Consider the following 27,924-nt stretch of genomic DNA (forward strand, 5'->3'; position numbering starts at 1 on the left):
ATCTGTCAAACAGGTAGGCCCACCTCTTATTTCTTAAACAGGAAGAAATAGTTTCCAACACAAAGCCCTCTTGTTGTTAGGAAAGTCTCATTCAAATGAAGACTGCTGAAATTAATTATGCCTACTTTCAGCAACATGAGCTGTCCATCCAGCTGTCAAGTTTCAGCAACACAATGTAAATTACTCCAATCTGGATTCTTGTGAGGTCAATAACTCTGATAAATACATAAATGGTCAAGAAACATTGTTTTTAATTAAATCAATTACCGGTATATTAGTAGCAAGCTATCAGTTGACCTCGGGTCCTCATCGTCGCGCTCTCCTTCTCAAACTGAACAGAACATAGGCTAGTCCATGAGCAAGGTTTTTTTTTTTAACTAGGCCTAATAAATAAAAACATTTGTAGAAGCCTTTGACTCTCCTCCTGAACTGCCACTGTAGGCCTACACAGCACATCCATTGGTTAGGCAGCAAGAGCAGAGCAGGCCGGGACTCCGGTTTGGAATATCCATTGCAGTGTGTCATGCAGCTTAGTTGTATTTACACCATCAGCAGCTATCTTAGAAATATAACTTTGCTCTGTGCTTCTCCGAGCATGCACTTCGTAGCCTATAGGTTATGGATCATTTGATTGAGACCACACTTAATAGTCTATATGCCACTTGATATTCCGCACCCAGGAGAATCAGAGATGAGGAGCATATCGATATATTGCCTAATAAGCAACTAATTCGAAAACATTGATAAATATTGACATTTCATCAATTACATGATCCTCTCCTGGACTAGATTACAAAAAAAATACTGAACCCTCCCCTTGACTGAAATTGAAAAAGCATGACCCTCCCATAATTTCCTCCAGGTAACCATTCTGTAAATGTTGATTAATCCCTTAGCAGATGCTTTTATCCAAACTTGCATGTGCATACATTTTACGAATAGAGAGTTATTAAGAAAGTATTGATTTGGGGGACTGATACTAGTGCTATACACTTTTTTTCTTAAGGTTAGATGGCTGAAACTGAACTAGACACAATATTATATTGTGACAGAGGTAGAAAATGTCACAAACTTCATCACCTCTTGTTGATGTGACACCCTTAAGACACTGAGAAGCAGATGTAGTAAAGTGCTACCAAATGTTGACCAGCAGAACACAGGCCGATAGAAAAATAGATTAGAGCAAAGTGAAAGATAGCGAAAATATTTTCGCTTTCACAACCCTAGGAACAAAGGCATTATAGTCTACCTGCTTCATACAGTAAATGACAGATTTTTCATAGGTATGCTACTCATATACAGTTTCTATGCCTCTGTTAGCACTTATGAAGGGGAGTGTTTATCATTTATGGAAGTGCTAAACCCTTTTCCCTCAAATTTTTCCCCATCTTCTTGCACTTTGCCCACTTGTCACTCTGTTCAAAAGACTGGCAGCCATCTTGACCCACACAGGGGTAACCGTAGCCTGCTAGACAATTAGCCATCTGCCTCTTTTCCCCGCTCATAAATCCTGTAGATCAGGGCTCTCCAACCCTGTTCCTGGAGAGATACCCCCCTGTAGGTTTTCACTCCAACCCCAGCTAATTATTAGAATCAGGTGCACTAGATTAGGGTTGGAGTGAAAACCTACAGGACAGTACAGTAACTCTCCAGGAACAGGGTTGGAGAGCCCTGCTGTAGATCGATGCTGTTCTAAATAGTTGGAGGAGGCTTCGCTCTGGGGGCTTGGTGGGTCTAGCTCTCTCCGTGGACAGACTTGCAGAGTATCCGCAGGCGAGACATGACTTCGTCCCAGTCCAGGTAGGCTCCCTCCAGGTGTCTTACCCGGTCTGGCTGGCTCAGATAGCTCTTCCGCCCATGGAGCAGGCGCCAGTTGTCAAAGGTGACCAGGTCGCCTGCAGGAGGAGGTGGAGGGATATGCCCACTCAGTACTGACCCATGATATACAGACATTTCAAGATGAAAGTTAAAACGAATAGGCTACCTCTCAAGTGCCTCTTCAGTATGTCACATAAAAGATAACCAATAGTCATAGACGGTAAGTCTACAACATTTGTAACTACAATTAATGCAATATCTTACAATACAATTCCTATTGCCAACTTTTATCCAGGGAAGCTTCACTTGAACTGCTAATCTTGAAGGGGCACACTCATGCACATACACACTAACCAGGCTCCATCTTGTAGGTGAGCATGTTTTCTGGTCGCGTCATCAGCTGGACGTAGGCCTTGAGGGAGCTGTAGAAGGCCTGGACCTGGTGCAGGGGGAGGTCCAGCACAGAATCCCTGGTGGCATTGTTGTAGTTGATCCGGACCACCCGCCCATCACTGTCAACACTGCTCAGAGAGAGAAGGGGTGCCAATGTTAGTGTGTGTCAACCTTTAGAAACGATGAAAATGACTGCATGATGGACATCTAGGTCTTGTTGCATAATACGTTGACAAGTGTCAGATGCTCATATCTGATACAATCATATAAGAATGATCAGTGTCAGTGAATAGAAATTCCCACAGTGACCTTGCTTGCTCACTTAAAATCCTCTTTTCACCCATCAGTTGAAGGCAATGTTCCCTCAAAAAATGTTTTGGGGCACTGAGCAAAATTCTGTGCAACTTCTGGGGAACGTTTACTGTGAACACTGAGGCTGTACCCGCTTTAACGCTTTAAGTTACAGTTTTAACAGTGGCCAAGTAGGTTACTGTGGGTGTTTGACATTAATGTAGGCCTACTAGAGTGGCCTATCATCAAAAACCATGGAGAAAAATGCATCCCATAACACTTTAACATGTAAATAGCTGGTCTATCATTCAGCCTACAGTAGCAGCAAATGTGTGGTGTACAAAGTAGGTCTACATTCCATGAGACTTTTGAAAAAAAAACATGCAGGGCTTGACATGAACCTGTTTATCAACTTGTCCTTCAGACAAGGAGGTGACTGAAAATGTTGTGTTGTTTGATGCAAGAAACCAAAAATAAAATGTATTATTATTCCCATTCCACTTTACAGATAACCAAAAAAGTATGCTACCCTCTACCTATTGGCTACTTAGCTTATTCAAGACCACCTCACAATATAACACTGCCCCTTTAAAACATAAACAAGCTCTTTACCTGACTTGCTTTTCAAAGATGGCTAGAAATGAGGACATTTTGTGCTCTTGTATGAAGCAACCACTCCCCCATTGCTGACAACGTTGCTATAACTGGGATAATAACTCACTAACTAGCAAAGAATATGAACAAATGTGCACAAGTGGCTACATGAGCTCTCGCTTTGATCTAAAAACAAGCGCATCTACTTCTGACTGCTCACGTTGTAAACACAGTCCAGTTCAAAGTAAATGGCACAGATCCATATGGCAATGTTTTTGCATATAGGCCTACTGCAGCTTTGATTGGTTATGGTGCACTGGTCTGTCTAGAGTATGGGCCTGAGTCGTGCCTGTCATTGCAATTGAATCCTACTCCAATGTGCTCTTCCTACAACAAAATCTCTTGCACAGTTAGTTTAGCATATTAAGTCTTGTTACATTGAAAGTGGCTAATATTGGTTGTTCGAGCAATTCCCACAAAGTGAAATGTTGATAGTGTTAACTAAAGGGGAAAACTCTAGAAAGTTGTGTGAAGTTCAATCTCGTGCTTCTCTGCGCGGGCTGATATTTATCCTGCGCACAGCTCCTTAGAGTGAACATTGGTTGCAGGTTGTGTATTATACATTGATACTGCGGTTTACATTCTGAGCAGCAGATGGCGACACATATCTATCAAGCTCCTAAATCACATCCATGTAGCTTTAAGATAATCTTGAGAATGAAAGTGAGTGAGTGTCCGTATATGTGTGTATTTTGGGCCATGTGCCACCTGGAGCAGTTCTAGACTGACCTGTCAAGTCACATTAATATGTAAGCTGAGTGATGGCTCTTATGTGTGCAAAAAACAGGCCAATGCATCCATGTCTTATGTATTTTAATGGTGTGGCGCTCACTCACTCTATGATGTGGTTCTTGGACTGCACCATGAAGTCACAGTAGTCGGACCCTGTGTCGGTAAAGTCCACCCGCAGGGAGGTGAGGGTCCTGAAAGCCTCGGGGTCTTCTCTTCTCAGTTGATCTGCCATGTGGAAGCCGTCCACCACTTCACTCTCCCCACCCTCGCCAGCCTGGCTCAGGCAATGCAGGAACTGCACCTGCAAACAGCCATACATGATATTAGTACTGTTGCTAACAGCCATCCCATACAGGATACATACATCTTACAATATGGGGGGTGGGGACTGTGTGCAGTAAACAGCTTAAATATATGTGTGTGCGTGCGCAAGGGTGTTTTATCCAGATGTGACTCAGCTGTCTGACTGATAGTGGGAAAGTAGAGGATTAATGTAGATTTCATGAAGATGACGGTGGATCCTGTCTACTCACTCCAGGTGGATTATGCAGTGCTGGATAGTCAGTGTGGAGACTGAGTTTGCCAGCGGTGTAGGCCACGTTGTTAGCCTGGGATTTGTCCTGCACCTGCCATGTGTGCCTGATGGAGAAATGAGAAAAGTTGAGAAAGGTCTATTATTAATGATTATTAACTAATTATCTAATCACAAAAGGTGTTGAGAACTAAGGACCAAGGCATTGTCTTTGGAAACATTAAAAAGGTTCAAGAGCAACAGGACATGGAAAAAGTTACTCATTGTCCTACATTTCTAGCATTTGATAAATGGATGCTGTTAAAATAGTATGTCAGTTATACTAGGTGTCTTGGCTCTTGGCATGGAGTCACTGTGCTCAAATATATGCAAATATGTGGCCAGTTTTTTTTTGTATCTCTTGGGTTGTTGATAGATTTTTTTTCCTTTACAATAAAACAAAAACTGCAGCTTCTTTAATGACATGTCTCTTGCTTTGGTTCGCAGCTGTTAGCTTCCTCTGACCTGGGCTAAACTGCTGGCTGTGGGATGCTTGTTGTTCCAACCTCAGCTTTATTGGCCTGTGCAATCATTGGCAAACAAACTGAACGATCTACGAGTAAGACTATCCTACCAACGGGACATTAAAAACTGTAATCTCTTATGTTTCACCGAGAAGTGGCTGAACGATGACACGGATAATATAGAGCTGGCTGGCTTCTCTGTGTATGGGTAGGACAGAGCAGCTACAACTGGTAAGACGAAGGGCGGGGTGTGTGTCTATTTGTCAATAACTGCTGGTGCACAAGGTCTAATATTAAAGAAGTCTTGAGGTATTGCTCGCCTGAGGTAGGACCACACCGTCTATATTATTCGTAGCCATCTATTTACCACCACAAACCGATGCCGGCACTAAGACCTCACTCATGAGCTGTATATGGCCATAAGCAAAGAGGAAAACGCTCATCCAGAAGCGACGCTCCTAGTGGTTGGGGACTTTAATGCAGGCAACCTTAAATCCGTTCTACCAGCATGTCACATGTGCAACCAGATGGGGAAAAAAAACTCTAGACCACCTTTACTCCACACACAGAGACGCATACAAAGCTCTTCTTAGCCATCCATTTGACAAATCTGACCATAATTCTACTCTCCTGATTCCTGCGTATAAGCAAAAACTAAAGCAGGAAATACCAGTGACTAGATCAATACGTAAGTGGTCAGATGATGTGGATGCCACGCTACAGGACTGTTTTGCTAGCACAGACTGGAATATGTTCCGGGCTTCATCCAATGGTATTGAGGAATATACCACCTCAGTAACCGCTCTTACTACACTGGCTCTGACGCTCGTCGGATGTGGCAGGGCTTGAAAAATATTACAGACTACAAAGGGAAACCCAGCCACGAGCTGTCCAGTGACGCGAGCTAAATGCCTTTTATGCTCGCTTCAAGGCAAGCAACACTGAAGCATGCATGAGAGCACCAGCTGTTCCGGACAACTGTGTGATCACGCACTCCGTAGCCGATGTGAGCATGACCTTTAAACAAGTCAACATTCACAAAGCTGCGGGGCCAGACGGATTACCAGGACGTGTACTCAAAGCATGCGGGGACCAACTGGCAAGTGTCTTTACTGACATTTTCAAACTCTCCCTGACCGAGTCTGTTATACCTACATGTTTCAAACAGACCACCATAGTCCCTGTGCCCAAGAAAGTGAAGGTTATCTGCCTAAATGATTACCGCCCTGTAATACTTCATGGCAGTAGCCATGAAGTGCTTTGAAAGGGTGGTCATGGCTCACATCAACACCCTCATGGCTCACATCAACACCATCAAGCCGGAAACCCTAGACCCACTCCAATTTGCATACCGCCCCAACAGATCCACAGATGGCGCAATCTCAATCGCACTCCACACTGCTCTTTCCCACCTGGACAAAAGGAGCACCTATGTGAGGATTGACTACAGCTCAGCGTTCAACACCATAGTGCCCACATGGCCCAGTACATCATGGCGTATGGCCCAGTACATCACTGGGGCCAAGCTTCCTGACATCCAGGACCTATATACTAGGCGGTGTCAGAGGAAGGTCCAAAGAATTGCCAAAGACTCCAGTCACCCAAGTCATAGACTGTTCTCTCTGCCTCGGCACGGCAAGTGATACCGGAGCGCCAAGTCTAGGACCAAAATGCTCCTTAACAGTTTCTACCCCCAAACCATAAGACTGCTGAACAATGAATCAAATGGCTACCCAGATTATTTACATCGACTGCCCCCCTTTGTTTTTACACTGCTGCTACTCGCTGTTTATTATAAATGCATAGTCACTTTACAAACTACCCCGATTAACCGGTACCCCCGCACATTGACTTGGTACCAGTACCCCCTGTATATAGTCTCGTTATTGTTATGTAATTATTTTTTCATTTGATTAGATTTTTCTTTTTACTTTAGTTTATTTAGAAAATATTTTCTTAACTTTATTTCTTGAACTGCATTGTTGGTTAAGGGCTTATAAAGAAGCATTCCACAGTAAGGTTGTATTCGGAGCATGTGAATTTTTTCATTTGATTTGATTGAATGTATTGGGTAATACCTCGGGCTTAACATCCCCTGGATGAATTTTGGATTGAGGCCCACCTACCAAAACTCAATTAGGTTGCTTGTCCATAAAACATCTGGTTAATCCAGACTGAAGGCAACAATAGTGAGCGTTGCGTTCAGTCTGGTTTAACCAAGCTGTCCATGTTATCCTCAGTATACAAAAGGAGCGGATAGTTGAGAGTAGCAATGGGTTTCTATAATTAGGATATTTAGGAAAATCGGACATGATGGGAAAGTTCAAACGCACCCTAGTGAATCTGCTGCGGTGGAAATATAAAGCTGTGTGGAAAATGCAGAACTTTTAGAAATTGTATGACCGTGGTTTGGCTTAAGATTGTATGAAGCTAATACAGTCAGAGGCCATGGTTTCTCACCCATAGAACGTCAGTCTTAGGTATCCGATCCTCTGGCTGAGGCGGGCCACCTGACCCTGCTCCACCGGCGCCCCCTTCAGGTAGACGATGCCCACGCGGCGTAGAGCCAGCAGCCAGGCCAGGGCGGCCTTGTCATCGTGGAGGACCTCCTCGAAGTTGGCCGTGGGGATCCGTAGCTCTGAGTCCCAGTACATACGCTCTGAGAGAGCCAAGGAGATAGATGCACTTCATTAAAGTATTGTATCATCCTGTATAGTCTGTATTATACCGTCCTGTATCGTATCACTGTTTGTCAAAGTTCCCAGGTTTTTCAGAAATTCCAGTTGGAAGTTCCCCAGAATCAGGAGGGAATGAGTAGGGAGGGAATCCTTCAACTGAAAATCCTTCAAGCAGGATTTCTGAAAAACTTGGTAAATCTCCAGAATTTTTCAACGTCAGAATTTTGCAATACAACATTTCAGCCATTTTCTACCAATGTTGACAACTGACAGTTTCTGCTCTGTGCAGTGACTGAACTGCCTGGGGTGCAGGTCGGGGACAGAACAGAATGCTTGTTTGCCTTGGTGTAGGACAGCTCAGGTTGTCACAACCAGATGGACAGAAACCACAGCCTGTCAATGGACAATGGACTCTAACGGCAATATGTCTAATGCTCCTGGACACAGTCTGTACTGTCTGTACATAATGTGTCTGTGTCCATGAAACGTTTCCTCCACGGGATAGGAGGGAGGGAGGGAGGCCAGCTCGCTATGGTTGGAATACTCTGTGAGGAAGAAGGGGAAGGGGGAGAGAGGGGTGAGAAGAGTCTGCATTTCTCGACTGACAGCAGTGGAAAAAGCCTCCCACTGCTTCGCTTCGCACCCAGCTGGCTTCAGCCCTTTTTCCATAGAGGCTCTCTCCAGTGGCTCCTGCATTGCAGACACAGCTGCCGAGCACATTTAGTGTGTGTGTGTGTGTGTGTGTGTGTGTGTGTGTGTGTGTGTGTGTGTGTGTGTGTGTGTGTGGGGGGGGGGGGGGGGGGGGGGTACAAAGCTAGTGTTAATTAATTATTCAAAAACAAACCAAGGGGGTACAACAAACCTCTTCAGTGGCAATTCATCAGGATTTAGTAGAGTAAAAATCCAAGTCAGATGTTAGAAAGCTTGACTTTGCATCAACTCAGTTGACGTAAATATTTGTGTGGCGTAGTCAATGGATTTTGCTCTGTGAATACAGCTATGGTAACACATGGAGTCTCTGTGTGTGTAGGGGCTTATGCAGGAAGAAGCTGCAGCTTGATTGCCTCCCCTGGGGAATGATCCTGACCCTTTTCAGCTGAAACAATGAGTCATCGAGATACAATGATACCCTTCACTGATACTGATGACTTAACCCACAGCAGGTTTTTACATCGCCCTTCACGCTGTCATCTCCAAAAAAAACTGTAGCATAGGTCAAAAAGTAAAGAACTCTTTATTAAAGGCTGGCTGATGTTGAGGGTCACTGACGAAGAGAAGGTTGAAGTATGAGGAACTTCTAGAATATAGGCTAGTTCCTTCCAATATTCTAATGTTACAAGTACTCCCATGCTATCAGACTAGCCCATAGATACCATTTGACCAGCTAGTATGTACAAAGGGGGTCATAAAGTTCTTGGCTAGAGGCAGAACGGTGATTCAGGGACAGCCCTGAGGTTTAGGATATCACACATGACGGAGTAAGCCATAACAGCGGAGGTAAAAGCATGTCATATCTAATTAGGAGTTTTGGCTGAACTCCCCCCCCCCCCCCCCCCCCCCCCCGTGTAAGTGGACATTTTCTTGTCTGGTAAACTTGGCTAACATCACTGTTTATCTCCTAATTGACTCAAGACCAGTACTCACTACCTTCACTGTTATGTTTTGAACAAATCGATTTCAACCCTTAAGAGACAAGAAAAATAAAGAGAGAGTAAGGAGAGAGGAGAAGAGAGAGACAAATGGAGAGAGAAGAGAGCGAGAGAAATTGGAGAGTGGAAAGGAGCATAGAGAGAATCAGAGCAGAAAGAGCTAAACTCAGGTAGGCCCTTTAGTGGGTGATGGATGGGGTAAGAGAGCGGCTGGCTGGGCAGTGGGCTTGGGCTGGGAGGGTTCAGATGGTGCAGGGCCCAGAACGTTTTGCTCGGTTATTGCCGTGTAATGCTTGACACAAATTCTCACCAAGCGCAAAATCGCTGCTCTGATTTCCTGGAACGTGTAGCGTTGGTCCACCAAGCCAATTAGCGATTAGTCTCCCTGACTCTTGCATAGTTTCCAGCCGGGGTTAACTGAGATACACACAGCCAGAGATTGTGTGTTTTGAGAGAGCTAGTTCCTGTGTCTGTCATAGTATGTATGTGTATTAGAACCCAGGAGTTTTTATGTGACACTATTATGCTTGTGTATGTACGTGTTATCTGTCTGTTTGATGGGAGTGTGTGTATGCACACACGTTTGAGTTTATTCGTGTGTGCATAACGCCTTTGCTCCCTTACGTTGGTCTGCTGCTGTGGCTTTTCCAGACGAGGAAACCTGAAGCTGCGGCTCCTGTTGCTGACGGCAGTCTCTCTCTCTCTCTCCTCCCCCACCCCCCGCCCTCTCTCCTCCATCTCCCGCTCTCTCTCCTCCCCCACCCCCACCCCCCGCCCTCTCTCCTCCCCCACCCCCCGCCCTCTCTCCTCCATCCCCCGCTCTCTCTCCTCCCCCACCCCCACCCCCTGCCCTCTCTCCTCCCCCACCCCCCGCTCTCTCTCCTCCATCCCCTCTCCTCCATCCCCCGCCCTCTCTCCTCCATCCCCCGCCCTCTCTCCTCCATCCCCCGCCCTCTCTCCTCCATCCCCCGCCCTCTCTCCTCCATCCCCCGCCCTCTCTCCTCCATCCCCCGCCCTCTCTCCTCCATCCCCCGCCCTCTCTCTGTCTGCTCTACTCTGGAGCTGGAAGTTCTCCAAAAAGCTGCTTTGTGTGTAAGCAGGGTCTTTCACAATTCTATTCTTCCTCAGAGGGTCAACTGTGGAGTTCAGTCCTTCTGACGCACCTCTGTTTCGACTGGAGGAATTAGACGCCGTACTGTATTTGTTGTAAAGGCCTTCACAAACATGGTGGCATTCATCAGTGCTTTCATTGCAAAGGGGGTTGATGCCAGTGAGTGTGCCCACTACACTTATCAGGACAAGCTTGCAGCTGTACTGAAATTTTAGATGAATGGAATTGTGTGGTAAATTGGCCAAAGGAATGCTAACATCTAGTGGAATACGGAGGTTTCTGCAAAACTACTACAATCCTGCATCCAATCATGTGAGAAGTGAAGTCAAACACACAGTCACAGACACACACACACGTCACCTGCGGTGTATCACATTGTAGCTGTTATAGTCCTATTTACAAAGAGTCTGTCTTAAACTGACGTGGCACAGCTAGTCCTTCTCTGGAGAAGGCTTCCCACCCTCCGTCCAATACAACAAAATAACCTTTCTCTGTTTAAATGGAGAAACCTGCACCACAGAGCCACCTCTGCCTTCTCAGCTTTAATAAACACAGTGTATACAGTGTTCTTACTGAAACGCTCAAGGACTCTGATGACCAATTCCAAACCTACCCCTAATCCCTACCTCTGCCCCATGGTACTTTTTATAGATCTGGAAGAGTTGGATAGGAGTCAGCAATAATAGCTTGCCCCTCTGGTTATAGCTTGACCTAGCCCTCGGATGGGCTGGATGGAATTTCCCCATGTTGCTTACACCTATTCAGTCCTTTCAGATCTTTAATATCATTTTCACTCTCCTGAGCAGTAAAGCTGAACTGAGCTGTACTGTGCTGTGCTGGCCTGGTTACACATCCACTTTAGGATACCATACGCATCCAACTGTGTGTGTGTGTGTGTGTGTGTATGTATGTGTGTGTGTGTGTGTGTGTGTGTGTGTGTGTGTGTGTGTGTGTGTGTGTGTGTGTGTGTGTGTGCGCATGTGCTCAGCAAGGAGATTCATTTTCTTGATAGACAATCAGTGTGTGTGTATATGGAAATGGTGAGGTTTGGGGAAAGATGCGTGTTTTTCCATTGATGCACCACTACAGCTATGTTTTCAAGAGCCTTGTTTTTTTAAACTGATGTGTTCTCACGCATCGCCACAAGAGCACATAGTTCCAGATGGATTCTACATTCATGAGTCAAGGAAGACAGACTCCCATTAAGTCAAAGGAAAGACATATCAGCTGCTGTTTGGATGAGGAGGAACCAATGAAGTCCCATTAGGACTAACTGAAGCCAAGTCATCACATTCAGACAGTTTGCTAGTTGAGCTGATGACTATTATACATTATATTATACAGTGCCTTGCAAAAGTATTCATCCCCCTTGGTGTTTTCCCTATTTTGTTGCATTTCAACCTGTAATTTAAATTGATTTTTATTTGGATTTCATGAAATGGACATACACAAAATAGTACAAATAGGTGAAGTGAAATGAAAAAAAGAACTTGTATAAAAAAATTCTAAACTGAAAAGTGATGCATGCATACAGTGGGGGAAAAAAGTATTTGATCCCCTGTTGATTTTGTATGTTTTCCCACTTACAAAGAAATGATCAGTCTATCATTTTAATAGTAGGTTTATTTGAACAGTGAGACAGAATAACAACAAAAAAATCCAGAAAAACGCATGTCAAAAATCTTAAGATTTGCATTTTAATGAGGGAAATAAGTATTTGACCCCTCTGCAAAGCATGACTTAGTACTTGGTGGCAAAACCCTTGTTGGCAATCACAGAGGTCAGACGTTTCTTGTAGTTGGCCACCAGGTTTGCACACATCTCAGGAGGGATTTTGTCCCACTTCTCTTTGCAGATCTTCTCCAAACCATTAAGGTTTCGAGGCTAACGTTTGGCAACTCGAACCTTCAGCTCCCTCCACAGATTTTCTATGGGATTAAGTTCTGGAGACTGGCTAGGCCACTCCAGGACCTTAATGTGCTTCTTCTTGAGCCACTCCTTTGTTGCCTTGGCCGTTTGTTTTGGGTCATTGTCATGCTGGAATACCCATCCACGACCCATTTTCAATGCCCTGGCTGAGGGAAGGAGGTTCTCATCCAAGATTTGACGGTACATGGCCCCGTCCATCGTCCCTTTGATGTGGTGAAGTTGTCCTGTCCCCTTAGCAGAAAAACACCCCCAAAGCATAATGTTTCCACCTCCATGTTTGACGGTGGAGATGGTGTTCTTGGGGTCATAGGCAGCATTCCTCCTCCTCCAAACACGGCGAGTTGAGTTGATGTCAAAGAACTCAATTTTGGTCTCATCTGACCACAACACTTTCACCACTTCAGACGGGCATGTATATGTATTCTTGAGCAGGGGGACCTTGCGAGCACTGCAGGATTTCAGTCCTTCCCGGCGTAGTGTGTTACCAATTGTTTTCTTGGTGACTATGGTCCCAGCTGCCTTGAGATCATTGACAAGATCCTCCCGTGTAGTTCTGGGCTGATTCCTCACCGTTCTCATGATCATTGCAACTCCACGAGGTGAGATCTTGCATGGAGCCCCAGGCCGAGGGATATTGACAGTTCTTTTGTGTTTCTTCCATTTGCGAATAATCACACCAAATGTTGTCACCTTCTCACCAAGCTGCTTGGCGATGGTCTTGTAGCCCATTCCAGCATTGTGTAGGTCTACAATCTTGTCCCTGACATCCTTGGAGAGCTCTTTGGTCTTGGCCATGGTGGAGAGTTTGGAATCTGATTGATTGATTGCTTCTGTGGACAGGTGTCTTTTTTACAGGTAACAAGCTGCGGTTAGGAGCACTCCCTTTAAGGGTGTGCTCCTAATCTCAGCTCATTACCTGTATAAAAGACACCTGGGAGCCAGAAATCTTTCTGATTGAGAGGGGGTCAAATACTTATTTCCCTCATTAACCTCTCTGGGCCAGTGGGACGCACCTACTCAACAGCCAGTGTAATCCCGTGGCGCAATATTCAAATACCTTAGAAATGCTATTACTTCAATTTCTCAAACATATGACTATTTTACACCATTTTAAAGACAAGACTCTCGTTAATCTAACCACACTGTCCGATTTCAAAAAGGCTTTACAACGAAAGCAAAACATTAGATTATGTCAGCAGAGTACCCAGCCAGAAATAATCAGACACCCATTTTTCAAGCTAGCATATAATGTCACATAAACCCAAACCACAGCTAAATGCAGCACTAACCTTTGATGATCTTCATCAGATGACAATCCTAGGACATTATGTTATACAATACATGCATTGTTTGTTCAATGAAGTTCATATTTATATCAAAAACCAGCTTTTTACATTAGCATGTGACTAGCATGTGACTAGCATTCCCACCGAACACTTCCGGTGAATTTACTAAATTACTCACGATAAACGTTCACAAAAAACATAACAATTATTTTAAGAATTATAGATACAGAACTCCTTTATGCACTCGCTATGTCCGATTTTAAAATAGCTTTTCGGTGAAAGCACATTTTGCAATATTCTGAGTAGATAGCCCGGCCATCACAGGCTAGCTATTTTGACACCCACCAAGTGTGTCACTCACCAAACTAAGATTTACTATTAGAAAAGTTTGATTACCTTTGCTGTTCTTCGTCAGAATGCACTCCCAGGACTTCTACTTCAATAACAAATGTTGGTTTGGTTCCAAATAATACATAGTTATATCCAAATAGCGGCGTTTTGTTCGTGCGTTCAAGACACTATCCGAAGGGTAAAGAAGGGTGACGCACCCGACGCGTTTCGTGACAAAGAAATTCAAAATATTCCATTACCGTACTTCGAAGCATGTCAAACGCTGTTTAAAATCAATTTTTATGCGATTTTTCTCGTAAAAAAGCGATAATATTCCGACCGGGAGTCGTTGTTTTCGTTCAAAGAGAGAGAAAGTAAACATGGTGTCAGCTCGTGCACGCGCCTCCAGTCTCATTGTCCTCAGATCGACCACTATCCAAATGCGCTAATGTTTTTCAGCCATGGCCTGCAAAGCCACCATTCATCGTTCTGGCGCCTTCTGAGAGCCTATGGGAGCGTTAGAAAATGTCACGTTATGCCAGAGATCCCCTGTTTAAGTTAGAGATGATCAAGAAGGCCATGAAATGGTCAGAGAGAGCGCTTCCTGTTTGGAATCTTCTCAGGTTTTAGCCTGCCAAATGAGTTCTGTTATACTCACAGACACCATTCAAACAGTTTTAGAAACTTTAGGGTCTTTTCTATCCAAATCAAACAATTATATGCATATTCTAGTTACTGGGCAGGAGTAGTAACCAGATTAAATCGGATACGTTTTTTATCCGGCCGTGCAAATACTGCCCCCTATCCCCAACAGGTTAAAATGCAGATAAATGTAACATTTTTTTACATTTGTTTTTCTGGATATTTTTGTTGTTATTCTGTCTCTCACTGTTCAAATAAACCTACCATTAAAATTATAGACTGATCCTTTCTTTGTCAGTGGGCAAATGTACAAAATCAGCAGGGGATCAAATACCTTTCCCCCCCCACTGTATGTATTCACCCCCTTTGCTATGAGGCCCCTAAATAAGATCTGGTGCAACCAATTACCTTCAGAAGTCACATAATTAGTTAAAGTCCACCTGTGTGCAATTTAAGTGTCACATGATCTCAGTATATATACACCTGTTCTGAAAGGCCCCAGTGTCTACAACACCACTAAGCAAGGGGCACTACCAAGCAAGCGGCACCATGAAGACCAAGGAGCTCTCCAAACAGGTCAGGGACAAAGTTGTGGAGAAGTACAGATCAGGGTTGAGTTATAAAAAAATATCAGAAACTTTGAACATCCCACAGCACCATTAAATCCATTATTAAAAAATGGAAAGAATATGGCACCACAACAAACCTTGTTTGTTTCACAATAAAAAAGATTTTGCATCTTCAAAAAGGTAGGCATGTTGTGGAAATCAAATGATACAAACCCCCCCAAAAATATATTTTAATTCCAGGTTGTAAGGCAACAAAATAGGAAAAATGCCAAGGGGGTGAACACTTTTGCAAGCCACTGTAGACAGTGAACCCAGTGAATGCAATATGTATGCCATTAAGTAACTATTTATACAAATATTCATACTTGTGTTCATCTCTAAGCCAAGCTAGTTATCAATGTCTCATTAAAAAGTGCTAAACAATTGTTTTCTATTTTATTACCATTTACAAACATGGCTTGCTTGCTAAAACTACATTAGAGCAGAATGTTCCATTTCTTGGTGGCCAAACAAGGAGTTTTTTTAGGGACAGTCTTAAGGATCTCTCATTATACCACTAACAACTGGCCCAGAGTCAGATTAGGCCTGTTTATCTCATGAAGGGATGCTTTAAACTGATGCACTCCAAAATCTGCACTGCAGGGAAGAGAGTGACTCAGTAGGCACTATGGTAGTGACCAAGCAGACAGTGAGTAAAGGTGTTGACGCATTTACTGGCAGCAGTCGGTGGAGAAGAGTCCAGAGGAAGATGTGTGAGAAAAGACTGTGGCCTGTTGGATAAGCCAGCCAACACTGCTTCGTCACCTCACGGTAGGTAAAAGGCTCAAAGTACACTAGCCAGAAAGTGAGAAAACACCACGTCACTCACCGAGGATAATCCTTATCCTCCTCAAGCGTTCAAAGAGACCTTAAGGACACAATAGTGCCAGTTTACAGGATTTATTACTGTTCACAGGCGGCAAGTTGGAACATTTGATAAACATACAGATGGTAATGACTACTACACTCTTAAAATAAAAGGTGCTATCTAGAACCTAAAAGGGTAATTCGGCTGTCCCCATTGGAGAAACCTTTGAGGAACCATTTTTGGTTACAGGTCGAACCCTTCTGGGTTCCATGTAGGACCCTTTCCCCAGAGGTTTCTACATGGAACCCAAAAGGGTTCTACGTGGAACTAAAAAAAGGTTCTCCCTGGAACCAAAAAGGGTTATCCTATGGGGACAGCCAAAGTGCCCTTTTGGAACCCTTTTTCTAAGAGTGTACTGATAATGTTAATAATGTAGGCCTAGATAGATAATGCCTAATAATAATGGTAATAATAACTACACTACTGTTGGAACTACAGTGGCAGGAAAAAGTATGTAAACCCTTTGGAATTACCTAGACTTTTGCATAAATGAAGATCAGATCATATTTTAAGTCACAATAGACAAACAGTCTGCTTCAACTAATAACACACAAATGATTGGATTTTTCTTGTCTATATTGAATACATAATTTAAATATTCACAGTGTAGGTTGGAAAAAGTATATGAACCCCTAGGCTAATGACTTCGGCAAAAGCTAATTGGAGTCAGGAGTCAGCTAACCTGGAGTCCAATGAATGAGACGAGATTGGAGATGTTGGTTGGGGTTGCCCTGCCCTATAAAAAACACTCACAAAATTTAAGTTTGCTATTCACATGAAGTATTGCCTGATGTGAACCATGCCTCCAACAAACGAGATCTCAGAAGACCTAAGATTAAGAATTGTTGACTTGCATTAAGCTGGAAGGGGTTACAAAAGTATCTCTAAAAGCCTTGATGTTCATCAGTCCACGGTAAGACAAATTGTCTATAAATGGAGAAAGTTCAGCACTGTTGCTACCCTCCTTAGGAGTGGCTGTCCTGCAAAATGACTGCAAGAGCACAGCGCAGAATGCTCAATGAGGTTAAGAAGAATCAGCTAAAGACTTACATAAATCTCTGGAACATGCCAACAGTCTACGATACGTAAAACACTAAACAAGAATGGTGTTCATGAGAGGACACCACGGAAGAAGCCACTGCTGTCCCCCCAAAAAATTCTGCACGTCTGAAGTTCGCAGACTGGATGTTCGACGTTGCTACTGGCAAAATATTCTGTGGACAGATGAAACTACAGTTGAGTTGTTTGGAAGTAATGTGTGGAGAAAAAAAGCACAGCACACCAACATCAAAACCTCATCCCAACTGTAAAGTATGGTGGAGGGAGCATCATGGTTTGGGGCTGTTTTGCTACCTCAGGGCCTGGACAGCTTGCTATCATCGACGGAAAAATGAATTTGCAAGTTTATCAAGACATTTTGCAGGAGAATGTAAGGCTATCTGTCCATCAATTGAAGCTCAACAGAAGTTGGGTGATGCAACAGGACAACGACCCAAAACACAAAGTAAATCAACAACAAAATGGCTTCAGCATAAGAAAATACTGAGTGGCCCAGTCAAAGTCCAGGACCTCAACCCGATTGAGATGCTGTGGCATGACCTCAAGAGAGCGGTTCACACTAGACATCCCAAGAATATTGCTGAACTGAAACAGTGGTCCAAAATTCCTCCTGACCGTTGTGCAGGTCTGATCCGCAACTACAGAAAACGTTTGGTTGAGGTTATTGCTGCCAAAGGAGGGTCAACCAGTTATTAAATCCAAGGGTTCACAATTTTTACATGGTGTGTTCAATGAAGACACGAAAACATATTGTTTGTGTGTTATTAGTTTAAGCAGAATGTCTACTGTTTTGACTTATGACCAATTTATGCAGAAATCCAGGTAATTCCAAAGGGTTCACATACTTTTTCTTACCACTGTACTTCAATATAAGAGCGCTATCCAATATTTCCCATGGAGGGGTGATAGAAACAGATCCATATGAAGCCACATCTCCAAGACAAGGGTTTCGGGAAACCGAAAATGACTATGGTACCATTCCTAGAATACCTTTGGAATAAGAAGGCAAAACAACTTGCGGTTGCTAAGGCCCTCGGTAAGATAAACAGGAAGTGTAAACACTAACAAATATAACGATAACAAACACTGCTTGTAGATTCCAATCTCCCTGTGCACAAAACAAGTCTTTGAGTGTTTGTTTGTATACTATACACACTATGGCTTCAAGCTCTAGCCTAGATGATTGAGTGAGGTCAGAACCAGACCTGGGTTTAAAATATTGCTTGAAATAATTAAAATACTAATGCTGTGCTCGACTGAGCTTGCAATGCATAATATAACCAATGGAATAGTCTCAAAAGTGCAAACCCCACTCGCCTGGCACTCCAGGCAGGCTCAAAAATGCCAAATAGCCTACTATTTGAATCCAAGACTGGTCAGAACAAGGTCCCCTCAGTTGCAGAGAGAGTTGAGTTTGGCTTAAAAATTGTGTCTCTAAGCATCCACTTCCACTAAGCCTCCCTATAATCAGTATTCCATATGGCAGAGGCAGAATAGGGGAGTTGAACAGGACTGCACACAGACTTTACCCCTTGCCGAAGGTCTCAGGTTATTAAGCTATTTCACACACAGCCGCTGCATACCTCAGCGATGTAGTCTGGTCTACGTGTGAAAGCGACATCCTCTGGGATAGAGATTGACAGGCTGCACACTTTGACAGAAGCAGCAGTGTCTGGGGAACACCATATCCTTGGAAATGATTGGGGCACGTGGACCCAGAGGTTGGTCTAATGGTCAACACAGCCGCCTCTGGACTACATGATCCCTCCACAGCGGGGGTTCAAATCCAGCTGCTATATGGTCCATTCTCCCACTCTCATTTCTATACTGTCTAAATAAATTAAATATAAATACGTTTTATTTAAGTAAATGGTTAGGGGGAAACTCCTACAAACACTAAAGGACAAAAAACAAGTGAGTTGTGATTCAGTCTGAGAAACACCTCCACAGCTCATATTATCATATTCACCACGGCGTCTCCAGCGTGTGCTACACTTTCACAATCTTACCCGTCTTCTAGGAAAACGTACAGATGTTCAAAACTAGGCCCATATTATGTGAGTGGAAAGAGAGAGAGAGAGAGAGAGCTATAGGAAGCTAGGTAGGGATGTGAACAAAACTTGAGTAACAAAACTTCCAGATATGAACATTATTTCACCATCCATCCATCTAAAAATGTAAACTTTTCCAGGGTTTTTCGGCAGGAGGAATTTCAGACCAGACCTCAGGAGGATATAATTAAACCCAGAGACAGGGGGGCTGGTGTGTGTGTGTGTGTGTGTGTGTGCATGCGAGAAAAAGAGAAAAAGAAAGTGCACAGAGCCAGACAGAACATGAGCTAAACTCTGTCTGGTAGGAGCAATCCTGGTGCCGAGCTAGCAACAGTTGAAGAACAGAAACCCTGCACTGGCAAAGTGTGTGTGTGTGTGTGTGTGTGTGGGGAAGGGGACCTCTTACAGTTGTACTAGAGGGGAGAAGGGGAGGGGGTTGCTATCGACACACTGCCTTTAAATCACTCGAGTGGAGACAAAGCAGGAGCCACTCAAACCTGTGGGTCCTTCAGGACCACGTGTGGACATACCATAGACTCTCCTCATTTGAAATGCAGCTACAGCTTTCATTTCACTTGTACTACTTACTGCCTTGTACACTGCTCTTTTTTTATTTTATTTTATTTTTTACATAGACTGACCAGGTGAATCCAGGTGAACGCTATGATCCCTTATTGATGTCACTTGTTACATCCACTTCAATCAGTGTAGATGAAGGGGAGGAGACAGTTTAAAGAAGGATTTTTAAGCCTTGAGACAATTAAGACATGGATTGTCTATGTGTGCCACTCAAAGGGTGAATGGACAACACAAAATATTTAAGTGCCTTTGAACAGTGTATGGTAGTAGGTGCCAGGCACACCAGTTTGAGTGTGTCAAGAACTGCAATGCTGCTGGGTTTTTCACGCTCAACAGTTTCCCGTGTGTATCAAGAATGGCCCACCACCCAAAGGACATCCTGCCAACTTGACACAACTGTGGGAACCATTGGAGTCAACATGGGTCAGCATCCCTGTGGAACGCTTTCGACATCTTGTAGAGTCCATGCCCCGACGAATTGAGCCTGTTCTGCAGGCAAAGGTGGGTGCAACTCAATAATAGCAAGGTGTTTCTAATGTTTTGTACACTCAGGGAGCATTGAAGTGTATTTAGGGTTTTTTAATGGCATGTGATTAGATTCATCCTGCTCAGTTTTAGAGAGAACAGATTATCAACAATGTTAATAAGGTCAATAAGGTTCAACTTAGTTCATAACTGTGTGTTCGTGTGTGTGTGTGTGTGGGGGGGCATGAAACCTATTGGATATGCAACAGATATTACAGAAATGTTATCTTGGATGTTACACATATTCAAGATTAACAGTCTGTGCTCAACCCTTAGCTTACCAGCTGACAATTTAGATTACTGTGTATCAGTATATGCTTGTTACAAGTTAAAACGCTTATTAATATCTATAATGGTTTTCTAAATTACTTGTGGCCTGTAGCATGTGTTTTTTAAACAACTGAAAATCCAGTTTGTATTGCACAAAGAACATGCCAATCAAAAAGTAACATTGGAATTTGCAGGATTTTTGCTTTAAGTACTGTATGAGGGCACAGACCCTTATTTTCTTTTTCAGAGAAACTCTTCAGGGATATTTTCAAGAACGAAAATCCTTTATCTCATGGGTCTTCAGAGTACCGCAGGAGTCAGCTACTGCTTGACTAGACTGGAATGGACACTGTCAGCATGACTGAATTGGCAATGTGTGTGTGTATGCATTAGAGGTTGACCGATTATGATTTTGCAACGCCGATACCGATACCGATTATTGGAGGACCCAGAAAAAACAACCGATACCGATTAATCGGCCGATTTCTTTTATTTATTTGTAATAATGACAATTACAACAATATTGAATGAACACTTATTTTAACTTAATATAATACATCAATAAAATCAATTTAGCCTCAAATAAATTATGAAACATGTTCAATTTGGTTTAAATAATGCAAAAACAAAGTGTTGGAGAAGAAAGTAAAAGTGCAATATGTGCCATGTAAGAAAGCTAACGTTTAAGTTCCTTGCTCAGAACATGAGAACATATGAAAGCTGGTGGTTCCTTTTAACATGAGTCTTCAATATTCCCAGGTAAGAAGTTTTAGGTTGTAGTTATTATAGGAATTATAGGACTATTTCTCTCTATACGATTTGTATTTCATATACCTTTGACTATTGGATGTTCTTATAGGCACTTGTAACAGTATAGCTTCCGTCCCTCTCCTCGCTCCTACCTGGGCTCGAACCAGGAACACATCGACAACAGACACCCTCGAAGCAGCATTACCCATGCGGAGCAAGGGGAACAACTACTCCAAGTCTCAGAGCGAGTGACGTTTGAAACGCTATTAGCGCACACCCGCTAACTAGCTAGCCATTTCACATTGGTTACACCAGCCTAATCTTGGGAGTTGATAGGCTTGAAGTCATAAACAGCGCAATGCTTGGAGCATTGCGAAGAGCTGCTGGCAAAATGCATGAAAGTGCTGTTTGAATGAATGCTTACGAGCCTGCTGGTGCCTACCATCGCTCAGTCAGACTGCTCTATCAAATCATAGACTTAATTATAATATAATAAACACACAGAAGTACGAGCCTTAGGTCATTAATATGGTCGAATCCGGAAACTATCATCTCGAAAACAAAACGTTTTTCCTTTCAGTGAAATACGGAACCGTTCCATATTTTATCTAACGGGTGGCATCCCTAAATCTAAATATTCCTGTTACATTCCACAACCTTCAATGTTATGTCATAATTACATAAAATTCTGGCAAATTAGTTCGCAATGAGCCAGGCGTCCCAAACTGTTGCATATACCCTGACTCTGCGTGCAATGAACGCAAGAGAAGTGACACAATTTCACCTGGTTAATATTGCCTGCTAACCTGGATTTCTTTTAGCTAAATATGCAGGTTTAAAAATATATACTTCTGTGCATTGATTTTAAGAAAGGCATTGATATTTATGGTTAGGTACAGTCGTGCAACGATTGTGCTTTTTTCGCAAATGCGCTTTTGTTAAATCATCCCTTGTTTGGCGAAGTCGGCTGTCTTTGTTAGGAAGAAATAGTCTTCACAGTTCGCAATGAGCCAGGCGGCCCAAACTGCTTCATATACCCTGACTATGTTACAAGGGAAGTGACACATTTTCCCTAGTTAAAAGAAATTAATGTTAGCAGGCAATGTTAACTAAATATGAAGGTTTAAAAATATATACTTGTGTATTGATTTTAAGAAAGGCATTGATGTTTAAATAAAGGTGTACATTTCTTTTTTTTGGGGGGGGGGGCCAAATCGGCATCCAAAAATACCGATTTCCGATTGTTATGAAAACTTGAAATCGGCCCTAATTAATCGGCCATTCCGATTAATCGGTCGACCTCTAGTATGCATGTACTGTACTGTAGCAGTGAATTTCAATAGACAGAGACACATGCTCAACCCAAACTAACAGCTATGAAACTATATAGGCACTACCAGTTTGGGATTGGATCACAATCAATAATTAAATAAACAAAGGATTTATCCTGATTTATTCCAGAATATCTACTTTCAGCAACAGTGGGGAAATTGCCATATAGCAGTCCTAGGCTTAATAGTCTTACCGTTGAGGAAGAGCTCCTCTTGTAGGGCTTGTCTGGCAGCAGGAGAGAAGCAACGTTTCCTCAGCCATTCTGTGTCAAACTCGCTGGTGTGCTGGTCCGGCCACACTATGGACACCTGAGGACAACCACAGAGGTTGGTTAAGGGTTTGCATAAGAACCCAAAACCTTCCTTAAAGGCAGCTCACACTAGTGTAGCACATGGGGATGTGTGAAACTTGCTCCTCAGCCTGAAGTGTCCCCATTTGCGCCAGCGAATAGCTAGCATTTTGTGTGGCGCCGACTGGTAAGACCCTTCAAGAAGGCAGTCACGTGTGCTAGCAAGGCAGAGGTCCTGAGTTCGCACCAGGTATGGGCCGAGGAAGTGGTACTCGCTAAGCAAGCAATGTGATGTCCTTTACAGTGGTGCCTAGTGACTCTGATCTACAGTTGTGCTCAGCTCAACACTGGGGTCAGTGTTGAGTTAGTTTGAGGAGTGAATGTAGCACATGTGGATGTGTGAAACTTACTCTTCAGCCTAAAGTGTCCCCACTTGTGCCAGTGAATAGCTAGCTTCTCGTGTTGCGCCAACTGGTAAGCAGCGTGAAATCCTTTACACTAGCAACAGTATTGCCATCTACACTGAACAAAAATATAAACGCAACAGGTAAAGTTTTGGTCCCACTTTTCATGAACTGAAATAAAAAGTGCTCCAAAATGTTCCATGCTGATTAAACAGCATCATCATTACACAGGTGTACCTTGTGCTGGGGACCATAAAAGGCCACTGTAAAATGTGCAGTTTTGTCACACAACACAATGTCACAGATGTATCAAGTTGAGGGAACGTGCAATTGGCATGCTGACTGCAGGAATGTCCACCAGAGCTGTTGCCAGAGAATTGAATGTTAATTTCTCTATCATAAGCCACCTCCAACGTCATTTTAGAGAATTTGACAGTATGTCTAACCGGCCTCTCAAACACAGACAAGGTGTATGGCGCCATGTGGGCGAGCGGTTTGCTGATGTCAACGTTGTGAACCAAGTGCCCCATGGTGGCCTTGTTGCACCCCTTCTGAAAAAACCTACACTCGATCCCTCCGATGTCAACAACTACAGACCAGTATCCCTTCTTTCTTTTCTCTCCAAAACTCTTGAACGTGCCGTCCTTGGCCAGCTCTCCTGCTATCTCTCTCAGAATGACCTTCTTGATCCTAATCAGTCAGGTTTCAAGACTGGGCATTCAACTGAGACTGCTCTTTTCTGTGTCACGGAGGCTCTCCGCACTGCTAAAGCTAACTCTCTCTCCTCTGCTCTCATCCTTCTAGACCTATCTGCTGCCTTTGATACTGTGAACCATCAGATCCTCCTCTCCACCCTCTCCGAGTTGGGCATCTCCGGCGCGGCCCACGCTTGGATTGCGTCCTACCTGACAGGTCGCTCCTACCAGGTGGCGTGGCGAGAATCTGTCTCCGCACCATGCGCTGTCACCACTGGTGTCCCCCAGGGCTCTGTTCTAGGCCCTCTCCTATTCTCGCTATACACCAAGTCACTTGGCTCTGTCATATCCTCACATGGTCTCTCCTATCATTGCTATGCAGACGACACACAATGAATCTTCTCCTTTCCCCCTTCTGATAACCAGGCGGCGAATCGCATCTCTGCATGTCTGTCAGACATATCAATGTGGATGACGGATCACCACCTCAAGCTGAACCTCGGCAAGACGGAGCTGCTCTTCCTCCCGGGGAAGGACTGCCCGTTCCATGATCTCGCCATCACGGTTGACAACTCCCTTGTGTCCTCCTCCCAGAGTGCTAAGAACCTTGGCGTGATCCTGGACAACACCCTGTCGTTCTCCACTAACATCAAGGCGGTGACCCGATCCTGTAGGTTCATGCTCTACAACATTCGCAGAGTACGACCCTGCCTCACACAGGAAGCGGCGCAGGTCCTAATCCAGGCACTTGTCATCTCCCGTCTGGATTACTGCAACTCGCTGTTGGCTGGGCTCCCTGCCTGTGCCATTAAACCCCTACAACTCATCCAGAACGGTGTTCAACCTTCCCAAGTTCCCAAGTTCTCTCACGTCACCCCGCTCCTCCGCTCTCTCCACTGGCTTCCAGTTGAAGCTCGCATCCGCTACAAGACCATGGTGATTGCCTACGGAGCTGTGAAGGGAACGGCACCTCCATACCTTCAGGCTCTGATCAGGCCCTACACCCAAACAAGGGCACTGCGTTCATCCACCACTGGCCTGCTGGCCCCCCTACCTCTGAGGAAGCACAGTTCCCGCTCAGCCCAGTCAAAACTGTTCGCTGCTCTGGCACCCCAATGGTGGAACAAGCTCCCTCACGACGCCAGGACAGCGGAGTCAATCACCACCTTCCGGAGACACCTGAAACCCCACCTCTTTAAGGAATACCTAGGATAGGATAAAGTAATCCTTCTAACCCCCCCCCCCCCCCTTAAAAGATTTAGATGCACTATTGTAAAGTGGTTGTTCCACTGGATATCATAAGGTGAATGCACCAATTTGTAAGTCGCTCTGGATAAGAGCGTCTGCTAAATGACTTAAATGTAAATGTAAATGTTTCAGCATGATAATGCACCGCCCCATGTCGCAAGGATCTGTACACAATTCCTGGAAGCTGAAAATGTCCCAGGTTTTCCATGGCCTGCATACTCAACAGACATGTCACCCATTGAGCATGTTTGGGATGCTCTGAATCAACGTGTTATGACAGCGGATTTCAGCACAGACATTGAAGAGAAGTGGGACCACATTCCACAGGCCACAATCAACAGCCTAAATCAACTCTATGTTAAGGAGATGTGTAGCGCTGCATGAGGCAAATGGTGGTCAAACCAGATACTGACTGGTTTTCTGATCCACTCCCCTACTTTAGTTTTTTGGGTATCTGTAACCAACACATACATATCTGTATTCCCAGTCATGTAAAATCCATAGATTAGGGCCTAATACATGCATTTCAATTGACTGATTTCCTTATATGAAATCTTAGAAATTGTTGCATGTTGTGTTTATATTTTTGTTCTGTACAAAATTAACTTAAGTGGAGTAAGATGAGTGCCATTAGATTGACACTGATATAAGGTAAGTTTTACATTTTCCTCCTTATGGTTACATTTAGAATTGGGGAAAGATGAGTTGATCCAAGATCTGTTACCTTGTTGTTGTCAGTGACTTGGACCCGGTCGACCCCAGTGTGGATGTCCAGTTGGGAAAGCAGCAGGCTGCGGGCCTGGGCTGACTGCAGGGTACACAGCGGGCATTGACAGTTGTCCCTCAGCCATGTGTACGGGTACAGGCTTTGCCCGCTGTCCTCCCACTCCACCTCCAGTTGCCTTTCCTGCTCCAGGGCACGGACCTGCCTCACCCCAGGGCTATCCCCCAGAGCAGTGGAGGGGAGCGGGGCGGGTGCCTGGGTCCCATACCCACGGAGCTGCCTCCAGGTCAGGTGAAGAGAAGGAGATGGAGAGATGGCAGCTGTGGCAACTGCCCATCTAGGCCTACCCTCAGCCCTCAAGGCATGGCAGGCCAAGACGGAGATTCGCTTGCGCATGCTCGGCAGGGTGCATCGTGCTATAGTGGTCGTCCACATCCTCGAACCGGGACCTCCAGATGAGCTGCTTCTCCAGAACAGAAGGGGTGTCGGAAGAAGCAGGGGAATAAGAAGGAGTTTATGGAAGGGTTTAAAGTTTCAATGGGTGATTATTGCTGCATTGGTTTATTATACCTTACGTCACCTTCTTATAAATGGCCTAATAAAACATGAGAAGAAATACAGCAAAGCAAGTGCCAGTGTGCTTATCTGATGTTCCGAAGACTAAAAACTTTTTATGCCACGACACGCACCAGGACAGTACACTCTGGGTTCCAAGTCAACATAAATATTCCAAAGGTTAATAAGGTTACAGGTCAGGACACATGTAGACCTGTATTACCTGTTTTTTTACTTTTATTTTGAATTTATTTAGAATTATTGCTTTAATGTTTTGTATTATCTAAGCATATTTCACCATAAATGGAACTGAGATGTTTTAAAAATGCACTTATATTTAAATAGTTTTGATTTAAAATAAGCTAGTTATATAGGCAAAATGTGTTATAATACTAAATGCACCTTGCTACCACACTGATGAGAATAGGACCTTGCAACTTTTTGTATCCAAAATTGCTTTCACTTGTTATTACAAGCGCGAAAACATTGGGTCGTCACTAGTTACCACAGCCACAAAGTCAAAAACCCCACCTATTTCTACAATTTATCTTCTTAAATGTTATTTTACACATAATCCTAACCTTAAACACACTGCTAACCCTAATCTTAAATTAAGATAAAAGCAACAACAAAAACTATTTTTGTACGATAGCACAGCCAGGTCAAAATTGACTATCTAGTGGAAACAACAATATCTCGCGATACAATAGAACAGTATTATCCAAATATTTTATTTGTGTATGTTTTCTCTTTGGGATCTAGGTGAAAGGTCAAAACAATGAGCACGCGTCCCGAAAGCAGCTCGCGCTACAGATTTACAAAAGTTGCTAATATAGATAGCCAAATGTTATTTTGAAGCCTTACAAACTATATATTTTTAACTATTTGTACTTATGCGAGTCTGAACTGCTAGGCTAGCTTTACTGTAGCTATCTTCTCAGACTAGATCTCTTTCTACTACTAGTATTACCATTTAATTTAGCCTCCAATGACAAAATAGTTGCCATTAGACGCTCGCTTGCTGACATTAATTGAAGGATTTACGAAAAGCCAGTGTTTGTAGCGAGCTAGCTAGCATTAGCTATCGTTAGCAAATATCCCATTCATTTATTTGGAGACAGCGAGGTAACAAATACTTTACCTAGCTTTCACTACGCAACAAGACATTCCAGTGACAACACATGCTATATTTACCCGCAACATTAATATATGTAGTATCTAAAAAATTATGAAAAATGGATTTACCTGTTATTTTGGTAGGCTTAACTTCTGAATGTGTTTTGTCAAGGAAGCGTCTATCTACAACGCATTGCGGACTGTCAAACTAGGGGAAAGGTTAGGTTAGCACGTGGGTGAATGACATAACCACTGTCGTAGTGGGGGCATCAGAGATGGTGAGTCAGTGGACTTTGCTGAGAT

General features: G+C 43.7%; 1 protein-coding gene across 4 annotated transcripts; it reads right to left on the reverse strand.

Annotated features, from left to right (window-relative positions):
* Positions 1-231: 231 nt before the first annotated feature.
* Positions 232-27,924, reverse strand: LOC106587091 (gamma-butyrobetaine dioxygenase). Of its 4 annotated transcripts, none has more exons than XM_014175047.3 (8): positions 27,751-27,924; positions 25,951-26,413; positions 22,784-22,898; positions 7,384-7,582; positions 4,422-4,527; positions 3,993-4,189; positions 2,173-2,339; positions 232-1,895 (listed from the first exon to the last, which is right to left on the reverse strand). In XM_014175047.3, the coding sequence occupies exons 2-8, from the start codon at positions 26,383-26,385 to the stop codon at positions 1,735-1,737; spliced, it is 1,380 nt and encodes a 459-aa protein (XP_014030522.1). In that variant the 5' UTR covers positions 26,386-26,413; positions 27,751-27,924; the 3' UTR covers positions 232-1,734. The 4 variants fall into 4 exon arrangements, with proteins under 4 accessions (XP_014030522.1, XP_045564062.1, XP_014030526.1 ...); XM_045708106.2 differs by having other exon boundaries at positions 2,165-2,339; XM_014175051.3 differs by having other exon boundaries at positions 25,951-26,416; positions 27,751-27,862.

The sequence above is a fragment of the Salmo salar genome, chromosome 26 (assembly GCF_965601325.2).
Source record: "Salmo salar chromosome 26, fSalSal1, whole genome shotgun sequence".
NCBI lineage: Eukaryota > Metazoa > Chordata > Actinopteri > Salmoniformes > Salmonidae > Salmo > Salmo salar.